At 46.7% G+C, this 12,072-nt stretch overlaps 1 protein-coding gene across 4 annotated transcripts in view; it reads left to right on the forward strand.

The window, feature by feature from the left end:
- The window catches only part of PLXNB1 (plexin B1), a 77,077-nt gene that overhangs the window by 54,580 nt on the left and 10,425 nt on the right, over positions 1–12,072 (forward strand). For all 4 annotated transcript variants that reach the window (XM_064432770.1, XM_064432771.1, XM_064432772.1 and 1 more), the window contains 14 exons: positions 27–120; positions 366–532; positions 1,558–1,709; positions 3,551–3,656; positions 4,976–5,112; positions 5,730–5,906; positions 6,092–6,260; positions 7,377–7,619; positions 8,868–9,044; positions 9,376–9,524; positions 9,899–9,999; positions 10,765–10,982; positions 11,168–11,346; positions 11,847–11,913. In XM_064432770.1, the coding sequence (XP_064288840.1) occupies positions 27–120; positions 366–532; positions 1,558–1,709; positions 3,551–3,656; positions 4,976–5,112; positions 5,730–5,906; positions 6,092–6,260; positions 7,377–7,619; positions 8,868–9,044; positions 9,376–9,524; positions 9,899–9,999; positions 10,765–10,982; positions 11,168–11,346; positions 11,847–11,913 (2,136 nt within the window). The remainder of the gene's footprint in view (positions 1–26; positions 121–365; positions 533–1,557; positions 1,710–3,550; positions 3,657–4,975; positions 5,113–5,729; positions 5,907–6,091; positions 6,261–7,376; positions 7,620–8,867; positions 9,045–9,375; positions 9,525–9,898; positions 10,000–10,764; positions 10,983–11,167; positions 11,347–11,846; positions 11,914–12,072) is intronic.

The following is a 12,072-nucleotide window of genomic DNA, read 5'->3' on the forward strand; positions in this document are numbered from 1 at the left end:
CCTCTTAATGATCTTTGTCTTTGCAGTACAGTTACACAGCACCTCAACTCGAGTTCAATGCTGTGGTGTTTGTACAGAGGCGACGACACCTTCGAGTGGACAGTGCTGCAGATCTTCATGGTAGGAGTGCAACACCTTCCCAGTAAAAACACAGCAGATGAGGTGGAAGGGAATTGAGAAATCCTCAAATGAGGCTTTTTATATTTGTGGTAGTCCTATCACAAAACTAAGGAAAACAGAGCTGCACTTCTGTCACTTGTCGCGGGGGCAGGAGGAGTGGGGTCTGTAAAAGACAGTAGGTTGCTGAGTTATGCTGTGCCCTGTGGGGATGTTTGCAGGTACCTCTGAATTTTTCTCCTTTGCAGTGACTTTTTACAACTGCTCTGTGGGACACTCTGACTGTAGCCGCTGCCAAACAGCTGACTCAAAGTACAACTGTGTGTGGTGTGGAGGTGACAACCCCAGCTGTATCTTCAGGGGCTCTTGCAAGGAAGAAATTGAAGACCTGTGTCCAGCACCTCTCATTCACTCTGTGAGTAATTTGCTCACTGGTGTACTGCACATAGGGCAAGGAGGGCTCCGTTCTGCAGTGGAAATCAAGGGCTGTGAACTCAGAGTGCAAACAGTGCAGCTCATTAATCTATTGACCTTCTGAAGAGCAAGTTCAATTGGAGTCCCTCAGTGTTGTGAGGATTCTAGACTGTTGTTGCTGGGCTTTCAGATTGCTAATAGAGAACAGTGGGGAATGATTCATTTGTATCTCAGCTGAAACTGGCACACCAGAATCATTCAGGAGCTGGGAAATGGTCCACAGGATGGATCCTCCAACTGTCCTGAGCCAGGCCCTGAAAGAGGTTGGCCCAACTAAGCCTGGGGCAGAGATGGGTAAAACCTAATGACAACAGCACAGCAATGATGGGAAAGGCACGACAGGTTACTGGAATTAATTATTTTTTGTCTGTTTATTTTAAATGTTTCCTGCTAACTGCCACATGACAAGTGTCTGTAGCCATGTGTCCCTTTGCTGTCAGCTTGTCCTCCCTTCAGTGGCACACAACATCCATGTGCTGCATCTTGTCTTAGTTTACCTTGGATGCTGCTCAGGGACAGAGCTTTGACATTTGTGCAGCATGCAATTCATTGTCGTCCTGATGCTGAGGGGGGAATGGTGCTTGCTGCTTCAATACTAGTAACATGTATTGGCTTGTGCATTCCCACTCTTCAGCAGAAATGCCCTGTGGAGTGGTCAGCATGTTGATGGGAAGGCAAAGTAGGGCAGTCTTTGCCTTCTAAATGGATTATCACCTCTGGGTGGGGACTGCTGGCATCAGCAAGGTACGGGAAAGAAGGCTCCAACTGTGATGTTCTTTATGGCCTTTCTTCTGATGAGGCTGCAACCTGGGACTAGTCCAAGCCAGTAAAAGGAGTCAACGGCAGTGACCTGAGGAGGCAGAGGTTGCACCAGGGCAGCTGAAGGGCCCTGTGCTGTAGATCAGTCACCAGACTGTGGAGGTCTGAGATACTGTGACATTTACACGTGCGCGGATGTCTTTGCAGGTGTACCCCCTGTCTGGACCAGTGGAAGGTGGCACTAGAATCACCATCACTGGCTCAAACCTCGGGCAGAAACATCAAGACATTGCAGAAACTGTCACTGTTGCAGGAATTCCCTGTGCCGTAGATGCTCAAGAGTATGAGATCTCTAGCAGGTAGAGTATCTGTGAAACCTCCTCCCAGAGGCAGGTGCTGGCTTTTCCCTTGGCTGCTGACCCAGCCTGAGATGTCTTTGCCTTTGCTGTAGAGGTGTTGAGCCCTGCCCATTCCCAGGAAGTGCCCTGAATAAGGTCACTGTGTGAGCACTTGCTCAGGCAGTGACCCTGGAGAGATAAGGGTGTGTACAAGGTGACAGCCAAACACTGATATTGTGTTCCTGCCACACTGCCCAGACAGCGTGGAGCTGTGGGCTCAGAACCCTGCAATTTCTGGGTGTCTCACTCAGCCACAGGAGATTTCAATAAAGCAAAAGACATGGCTTGTGCAAGTGTCAGTGATAGGGAAATAGCCTGACCGTGTTAACACAGGGTGAGGATGGAAACACATGTTTGAAGGCACACCCCTAGACTGTCAGTCTTCACTTGCTGGCAAAACTTTCCCCCAGGAACAAACTCAAAGAAAAGATCCTCTCTGTCAGGGACAGATGAGGAAGTCCTGGTGGGCCCAGTGCCACTGTTCTGGTGGCCAGGAATGCCTGACAGGTCACACAGTGCTTGTAAAAGTAGTGGCAAGGAGAAGGATGAGAAGCAGAAAGACCTATCCTCCTGAGTCTGGCTCGTATCAGTCATAGAGAATTGTGCAGCTGGTGTGTCTGGCCAGGGCAGAACAAAATAATAAAGCAGTAGTTCAGTGCTAAGAGGTATGAATGGGAGATAACCAGGAAGAAAAGAGAAAAGGACATTTGTGTAGTTGGCCTGTGGCAGGGCAGGTAGGTGGGAGCTTTGGACAAGGGAGGGAGAGTAGCCAACCAGCCAGCAGGAGAAGAGGAAGGCAATTGTGAGTAAACTCTTATCAGAGCTATCACAAACATGTTTTTCCATTCCATGGTAGCAGTAGTTGTAGCACCCTTCCCTCTAGGAGCCAGGTAAGATCCTGCTGGGAATGGCTTGCTGTGTTGAGCAGTGTTGTCCTGTCTGTGCAATTTGTTTGTCCTGGATCCATCTGCTTTCTGTTTTCATCCTAGAATTAGAGCTTAATCTTTCTGGGGTTAGCACTGTCTGTGTTCTGTATCTGTAAATCACCTGGCATCACAGGGTCTTGGTTTGGACTGCACTGCCTGAGTTCAAATTCCTCAGCCTCTTTAGTTGAGGGGATATAGCTGTGAACCTGGAACCCACTCCTGAGCAAGGCCCAGACAAAATTAATCTCCTGCTCTGCAGGGGGCTGGGAAGTCTCCCGCAGATTAGCTTTTCTGTTAGCAAATGAGTGCTGTAACATGGGACTCCTTGCTGCTCTGTGCTAAATACAGTTTGACTTTCCATCTTGTCAGCATCTCCCAAATTATGTCTGGAAGAAGGGCTGGGAGGAATGGCTAGTGCAGATCAGGGGATCTGGCTGGTTGCAGAGGCCGCTGGCTGAAGACCAGTGACAGCTAAACCCAGGTCTTGAATCTTCTCCTGATCAGACACAGCACTAATGTGTGGATTGACCACTGCTGGCCAGAGGTCCCTCCAGATGCAACTGATTTGGATCAACTCTGGAATATAGAAGAGTTCTTGGACTCTGTGTGTATCTGTGACACAGTGGGATTCATCCTGTCTCTCCCAGAAAGAATAATTTTAGATAGGATGGGCCTGTTTGGAACTGGTCCCTGCTTTTTTCTGCTGCACCTAACCCAGCTTTTTTAGAGGCATTTCTCTTTTGGTTGCATATTCTGAGCATCAGATAAGGCTGGAAGAAGAGAACTGTGGTTGCTAGATGTTTTTAGGACATGCTGCAGTGCTTGCAGCTCCCCTGCTCCCCCCGGGAGTGACTTTGATCTTGGATTGTCCTGCAGCATCGTGTGCGTCACCGGCGGCAGCTGGACTGAGAGGTTTGGGCATATCGTGGTGGAAGTGCCTGGAGGAGGTCGTGGGGTTTCTGGTCATGTTTTCACCTACCAGGTAACATAACTATAATATCTCCCCTGTTTTCCCAGTATCTCTGCTAAATGGCTGTTTATTGCATGAACTTACAGGACTCTACCAGGCACTTGCTGCTGGTATTTTTATCTGATTTTTCTGCTGCTTGTGTTGTGTGGTGTACTGGGATTTTTTGTTGTTTGGTTTGGTTTGTTTCTCCCTCACCCCCCTTTAGGTTATAAGAGCAGCTGTACTGGTGATGCTCAAGATCCTGTCGTCTAGTGATTTTATTTCTTTTGACAATGGTTAAATACTTGGAGATAGTCTGTATTTTTCCTCTGTTTCCAACTTGAAGATTTTTTTTTTACTGATGGCTTAACATCTTACAAAGACTTCTGACTTTTCTTTTGTTAATATGCAAATTGCTATTTGAACATGCTTTTGTCTTCTGACCTTCAGCAGCTGGTGGCAGTAAATCCAAAATTCCTGTGCATTGTGTGGAGAAATGTTTCCTATCATTTTAAACACATTTCTGATAACTTTTTGAGATCTTAAACCCAGCAACTATGAAATAATACATAGATAACTTTTAAATACAATTGCTTCTTTTTCTTGCTTTCTGTGCAATTTACAAGATTCTGACAGGTCTTAATTTCTTCCATTTTTGGCTTGATAAAACCATTTTATGTACTAGATTATGCTTGTTGCTCTTCTTTTGGTTATCACCTGGATGCTATTTAGAGACTAGCAATGGTGTACATGTTTGCTTTTTATCCTTTAGTCTTCTTCCTCCTTCTTACTTCGTGGATCTTGCTTTTTGTTTGTCAGCAGTGACTTATTTGTGCTACTCTGCCTGGTTTCTCTCAGTTTTGCTGCAGCTCCTCAGTGGTACTTTGGTTTTTTCTTGTTGCAGCACAGGTCTCAACAAAAATTCTTAGGGCTCCCTGCTGTTAATCTCCTCATCTGCTAGGCAAACAGGCAATTTATTTGCTACCTTGTTTTTCCTAACCTGAGTTATTAATCCAGTTACTGATCTGAGCAATCCCTTTGGACTGTAATCCTCGGGTTGTGTGTGAGGCTCACAGCTCTGCTGTTTGCAGCGTCCATATGCCTTTGGCACTGTGTGGAAAGGTCCCTGATTCGTGGTTCTTGCTGGTGTTATTGATCCTTCCTCTGCTCAGTAAAGTAGCTGCTGGAGTATAGCTGAGGCCTGCCTGTGGTTTGGATCTGTACTTTCTATTTTCAGAGCATTGTAGGCTACTGAACACATTCTGCTGTTTTCTTTCATTGTCTTGTCTTTTGAGGTCCTTGTCACTCACTTCCCTTTTCTTTTTTCTTTTTTTTTTCCTTCCCTCTTCTAGAATCCAGAGCTGAAATCCATTGTTCCAACTCAGGGTCCCAAAGCAGGAGGAACCTGCCTTACCCTTCTAGGCTCAAAGCTGCTGACTGGGCATCCTAATGAGATCAGTGTCCTGCTTGGAGACCTCCCTTGTCAAATGTAAGATCACAACTTGCCAGTATGCTAGCTGTGCAATGCCCTGAGTCCATCCTAGAGCCTCCCAGGGTGTGATGCTGCCTGGAGCAGCTGGAGCTCTGCTCTCCTCTGTATTTCAGGGGATCTTCCCTGTGAGGGTCATGGCAGCAACCTCAACCATCTTAGATTCTGGCCCACCTTCCCTGGATATGAGCAGGGCTGCACACTCTGTTCTGCTTGTCCCTTGACAGGACTGTAACCCCCCCCGACACTCTGCTTTTCCTGGTGGGGAGCTGCAGTTGGCTCCTGCAGCCTGATCCCAAGAGCTGCTTGTTTCCTTGCACCCTGGGACATGTAAACCAGCCTCACCTAGCTGCTGGTGAGAAGGTGCACATGCCTTGGTAGCATGTCCAGTCCCTTCAGTCTGAACTGTGACTGTACCTGCCTTTTGTCTGTGTGCTGCTCCCAACAGCTGCCCAGCAATTATTACATGCACAGATAAGACACAAGAGCTTTTAGCCTGAGATTTAGGAAAATAGCAGAAGAGGTTTGCATACTCTCTGCAAAGAGAAAGGCACAGTACTATAAAATCTGTCTCTGCAGTGGCTGTGTTAATCCCTTGTTTTTCTTGTCTCTCCAAGCCTCTCTGAGATGACAGAGGATCAGCTGGCATGCCAGACAAGTCCCAGCAATGTGTCCACAGAACTCCCAGTCACCATCAAATACGGGGAGCAGGAGCGGAGATTGGAAGGATCCCTCTTTAGATATACTCTGGATCCCAACATCACTTTTGCAGAACCACCAAAAAGCTTCCTCAGGTAAAAAGAATGAGTGTCCCTTCCCCTGGGCAGTGTGCTGGGGCTGCAGCACCAATGTCACCTCTCTTGAGTAGCACTTTGGGGTGAAGCCAGGCTTGTTAGAGCATAAACAGAACGATGGGAGCATGGACAAAATTGAGCTAATGAATAACAGGTGAGTCAGATCAGCTACTTTTGTCTTTCAGTGGAGGGAGAGTGCTCAGAGTTCATGGCTACAACTTGGATGTTGTACAGAAACCAAAGATCCGAGTCACGGTTTCTCCGTCTGAACGCCGGCGCCGAGGAGTGGCGCGATGGCGGAGGATCGTCCCAGACTCTGAGTGTCCTGAGGGCTCCCTGTGCAGCATCCAGCAGGTAGCACAGCACTCTGGGGGGGTGTGGGTGCACAAGGGTTGATGTTCCATCTCTGAAGAGGTGGACTTCCGTCCCTAGGGCTTTTTTCCTCCCACCACTTGCTGTTATCTGCTTGGATTGTACCAACAGTCTCGGCCCATGGAAGTGTTCTCTGCCAGGCTGAAAGGTTAAGCACTTCCACAAACATTTCCATGGGCTGGGTCTGCCTCTGCCTAGAGATGTGCAGGATTGTGATGTGGGACAGAAATAGCAATGCAGCAGTGTGGAGATAAAGGAATGTACATCTGAGCCAGAGAGCTTGTGTGGTTCAGTGTGTCTGTGCTTCAGATTCTTCCTTTTGCATATTTCAGTCTGTCCCTGTAGCTCCTGAGATGTCTTTCACTTGACATACAAAACCAGGCAGCAAAATTACCAGCACCACAATTATTTTCTGCTCTCCTGCTGCCAGTCTGCTAAGATGGGTCATTACAGAGGTATTGATGTTGTAACCAAGGTCACAGAGCACACAGCAGAATGTGCAGAGGAAGAGGGTGGTTTGGCAGCCAAAGTACAAGAACAATTTGCATTATTAGTGCAAGTGATGAAGGGCTTCCTGTACATAAAAGTGCTCCTGATGCACATGCATCAATAACAGCTGGTTTTATCAATGTTCTTAGGAAAGATTTGTGGCTGTAGGGCAGAAAAAAATAAAAACCCTAATACTTTGACCAAATGTATAAAACATATCCAACCGGGCATGGGAACACTTTCACAGAAGCATTCAGACTGGGAAAACAGCCTTGCATTGAAGATGTTTGGTCCTATTCTCTCAGAGCAGGGAAATCTAAAGCTGGTCTCTCTCCAGAATTTGCTGCCAGGGGAATGTCAGAGCTGATTCCCACTGCTGAGACCTTCCAACAAAACCAGTGCTATGAAAGCTTTTCTTTAGAGGAACATGGGGAATTCCTCAGATCTTGGATTTTTCCCCATTACAGTTAAGCAGGGTTCTTCTGGCATTTCTCCAGATTAGAAGAATGCAGACTGGCCCCAGATTGTTTGGGGTGGAAAGTGTTGCCAAGCTGCAGGAGAAGCATTGGTGTTCCATTACTGACACTTTTTTTTGCCTTTTCCACTTAGTTTGAAGAACCATGTCTCGTTAACTCTTCCTACCTGATCCTGTGCAAAACTCCAGCCATTAACCTGCTGTTGAGGAGTGCCCGTATCAAACTGGAATTTATTCTGGATAATCTGAGCTTTGATTTCAACTCACTGCATCCCATGCCTTTCTCTTATGAAGTCAACCCCATCCTAAAACCATTGAATGCTGAGGACCCTGCCAAACCATATCGTCACAAGCCAGGAAGTGTCATCTCTGTGGAGGTAAGACAAAAACCAGCTGGAATTAATGCTCCTTGTATGAAGTTTTAAGTTGGTGTCATGCAGCATCCAAGGTTTTTAAAGCATTTGACAAGTTACAATCTGTCACAGCACATCTGCTTTGACCTGTGAGAAACAGTACATAAGAGGAGGGAAAAGAGTGCATCAAAAAAGCCTCTTGAGTCCATAAATCATTGCTAGGACTTCATAGGGCTTATGGAAATTTCTGTGGCTTGTTTTTTGGATTTTATTTAATCCTAATAAACTGTTTGTATATGGGATGTTAGTACTACATTATCCCCACATCCTGTTCTCAGCTGCTGACCCTATCATAACTACTTCAGTTTCCTCTAGAAGTAACTTACGAGTAAAAGAATCCTGCCAGTGGGGAAGACCTGTTACTAAGTGAAGGCGGGAAAATCACTCATTAAAGATGATACAGTGACTCTAAAGAGCACAATGATTCTATTTTTACCATACATGAAAGAAAAAAAAAAAGTTGAGATATTTCATTTGTATGAAAAGGTACTTTTCAGTCCAGTACTCTTAAAGAAAGTAATGGCTGCAGCCGTAGGTGCAAATTCTCCACAAGCTCCCGTTCTGCATATGGGTAAAAAACTGTGTGGAGGTAAGAGCATAGAAATGCCTAGACCACTGCCATTGGAGTTGACTGCATCTTGGAGATGTAGGGCAGTTTGAGAAAACTGGAAGAGAACTTTAAAAGACAAAGGAGATTGATCTGTCAACCTGTTGGGATACCCTGACAGGGCTCTGGGCTTAGAAAGCATTAAAGCATAAAAATCTAATTAACATCAGTCAGCATGGTTTTATTAAAAAAAGAAAAAGTCTTAATCCTCCAAAATTAAAGCAAATAAGAGAAATAGCACAGATATGTTACACCTTTGAAAGGCATTGATTGACTTAGCTGAGTGTGCAGGTTAACTGACGTGAGATTACCTTTTTAAATACACAGAGTGAAGAGCTGAGCTTAGCTGGGTTTCACTGAAGAGCCTTAAGAGGACAGGCTATTTATAACTATACTTATGCAGCATGCTACAGGTCCTAAAGCTAAATCTGAATTTTTTAGCTTACAAACTTAACTCCTGTGGCCTATTCACATGTAAGCCTAATCCAAGAAGAAAAAAAGGCTGCTTTCATCTCATGGTATTGGTCTCCTCCATCTTCTCTGAAGCCATGGCAGTACATAGTTGTTTTTTCACTGATCTCATGTGCTGTCCAAATGTATTTCAGGGGGAAAATCTAGATCTGGCTATTTCCAAGGATGAAGTTATGGCTATGATTGGGGAAGGCATCTGTGTGGTGAAGACCCTGACAAGGAATCACCTCTACTGCGAGCCCCCGTCGGAGCAGCCGGCCCCGCGGCACCGCACCAAGCGGGAGGGCACAGACCTGCTGCCAGAGTTCACGGTAGGGAATCTGCAGCTCTGCCAGCAACCCTGCCTTTTCTTGAGGCATGTGCAAGAAGTGGGAGTGGGATGTGAAGATAGGAAAGGTACAAGCCCTGCTGAGGGACAGGGGAGGTAATAGGGTTGGCAGGGAACTGATCTTGTTGTCAAATTCTGCTCTTAAAGGCTAAAGTTGCCTGAAAGTAACCAGTGTGGCTGGGTTATGTGCTGTGGGACAGCTCTTCTGGGAGGCTGTGTGCCCCCTGTGCTCATTCTGGAGAAGCCTTGTGGCTTTCTATTTCATTCCTGCGCAGAGGAATGGAATCATCATGGCAAATGTTTTCTTCTTACAGGTTCAGATGGGAAACCTGAACTTCCTCCTGGGCCGAGTGCAGTATGACACGGAGAGCCAGCTCACCTTCCCGCTGGAGGCACAGATTGGTTTGGGTGTGGGTGCATCCTTTGTGGCACTGATTGTTCTGGTCATCGTCTTCATATACAGGTAACAACTTCTGGCATGGATGAGGCCTTTAAGTTCCTCTCAGTGTTTTTCATTGGGTGCCACCAAGTGTACATCTTGGGCCTCAACAAGGTTACAGTTTTCTTTATTTTGTGCCAAATTCTGAGCCCCTGGTGGTGTTGGCTGCAGGAGACACGTTGCTAATCACAGTCTGCACTGTGGTTCATTCAGAATCTAATGGATGCTTCAAGAGACACATCTAGTTTATGGAACACTGTGTGGTGTCCTGCAAAGATGATGCTCTGTAGAAATCGCCTCAGCACCAACTGCCCTCGAGTGTTTGGCAACAACACAGCAGTTGGCAAGGACAGTCCCTGAGCTAGTGCCACCAGGAACAATTTTGCTTCTTATTGCAGGAGGAAGAGCAAACAGGCTCTGAGGGACTACAAGAAAGTTCAAATCCAGCTGGAAAATCTGGAAACAAGTGTTCGGGACAGATGCAAAAAGGAATTCACAGGTCAGTCACTGAGCTCCTGGGTTTTTGTAGCTTCAGGGAAAATTGGAGAACCACTCTCAACCCTACCTCTCTTCCCATTCCTGTGTACTTGTCTGCATAGCTCAGAGCAGGCAATAATTTATCCTGTGCCAGTGCATAGAAACATAGACCCAAATTCTTCCTTTTTTAATTCTTTAATTCAGGGCACAGTGATTTATATAGACCTCTCTCATTCTCCACTTCATCTCCAGACTCAGGTGAAGAGCTAAAGTTGAGACAGCACACTTGGAGGGATTTTAAGGACAACCACTAGCCCAGTCTTTGTGTAGGGCAAGTTGAATTAGAGCCCATGTTCTAAGCTTACAAACTTTGTACTTCAGATCTTTACAACTGTGGGAGACCTGGGGCTCTGAAACTCTGCAGGTGACTGAGACTGTAGTCCCCAGTTAATGTGTGAAGGAGTGAGGAGTAGATCTCTAATACTCTGTCTTTGCTGTAGGTAATGCCTGTAACCACAGATGTGTGCTGAATAGTGGCTTCCTCTTAATAAAATTGGAAACCAGCTCCTGATTGGAACATTCCTCATGCTATTTCTCCTGCTGCCTAGTCTAGCTTTAAATGATCTAGCAATGAGATCCCAATATGCCTCTTCCTGAGAGGAAACATCCTTCCTCTTTCTCAGTCCCATGCTGCTGGCCCTGGTTCCTCCATTTACCTCATGCTCTGCACCACCAGTTGAGATCATGTCAGTTGTGTCATCCTCATGGGCATTTTCCTTTCCCTCAGACCTGATGACTGAGATGATGGACCTCACAAGTGACCTTGTGGGCACAGGGATCCCCTTCCTGGACTACAAGTCCTACGCAGAACGCATTTTCTTTCCGGGCCACCGAGAGTCCCCACTGCAAAGGGACCTTGACATCCCCGAGTGCCGACGGCAAACAGTGGAGCAGGGCTTGGTGCAGCTCTCCAACCTCCTCAACAGCAAACTCTTCCTCACAAAGGTAATGTCCCTCTCTCTGCTGGCAGCCTGCTGCAGGGTCAGAGCCACAGCACTGGCAGCAGGAGGTGGGCAGTGTCTGTTAAGGTTCATTCCTTAATAGTTCTCTGCACTTCTTCCAAGAGCCAGCAGCTGTGACTGCTTTTTTTCCAGCGGATTCACACACTGTTTTTTCTCTCTCCTCACCAGTTCATCCACACTCTGGAGATCCAGCGCACTTTCTCTCCGAGAGACCGGGCCTATGTGGCATCGCTGCTCACGGTGTCGCTGCATGGGAAGCTGGAGTACTTCACTGACATCCTCAAAACACTCCTGAATGACCTTGTGGAGCAGTATGTGGCCAAGAACCCCAAGCTGATGCTGCGGAGGTGAGTGAGCCATGGTCCCACTGGCAGCTACCTGAGGGTGGAGGGACAGAGCCTTTTTGCTTGGCTGGCCAGTGCTGAAAGGCTCTGCCAAGTGTTGTAATCCCACTTTGCTATTTAGAGGTCTCTGGGTTCACAGCCATGCCATGTTTGGAAGCTAAACTGAGATATATCCCCTGTTTAGATCCCCAGTAGTCTCTTATCTGGTGCATCCTTCTGATCTGAACACATTTCCCTTGTTTGAGACCTACCAGAGTCTTTCCACTGTTCCCTGCTTCTTGTCTCTCCAATTCTGTAATTTGGTGCCTCCTTCAGGCTGACAAGTGTTTCCAATAAGCAGTGTAAAAAGCATCAACTGCGCTGCTCTCAAAAGGCTTTTTTTTCCCCTCTCCATTCTGTATCATGACTTAGTGTGCCCTTCTTCCAAAGGGAATGATCTTTACCTCCAAATCTCCCCCGGTTCTGCACCACATTCCTGTGACCAACCTGATGCTCTCTTTCAGGACAGAAACAGTGGTAGAGAAGCTGTTGACCAACTGGATGTCCATCTGCCTGTATGCCTTTGTGAGGGTGAGCTCTTTGTCCTGTTGTAATGTAGAGGGGCCAAAGGAGGGGTGACAGGCACAGCTTTGCTTTGTGCCTCACTCATAGCTGAAATAGTGCCAGGGTCACCTTGTATTTCAGGGTGAGAAATAAGGGGTAGGCTGTTCACTGGGAACTGGGATTCTT

This window comes from Passer domesticus, chromosome 9 (assembly GCF_036417665.1).
Source record: "Passer domesticus isolate bPasDom1 chromosome 9, bPasDom1.hap1, whole genome shotgun sequence".
NCBI classification, from domain to species: Eukaryota; Metazoa; Chordata; class Aves; order Passeriformes; family Passeridae; genus Passer; species Passer domesticus.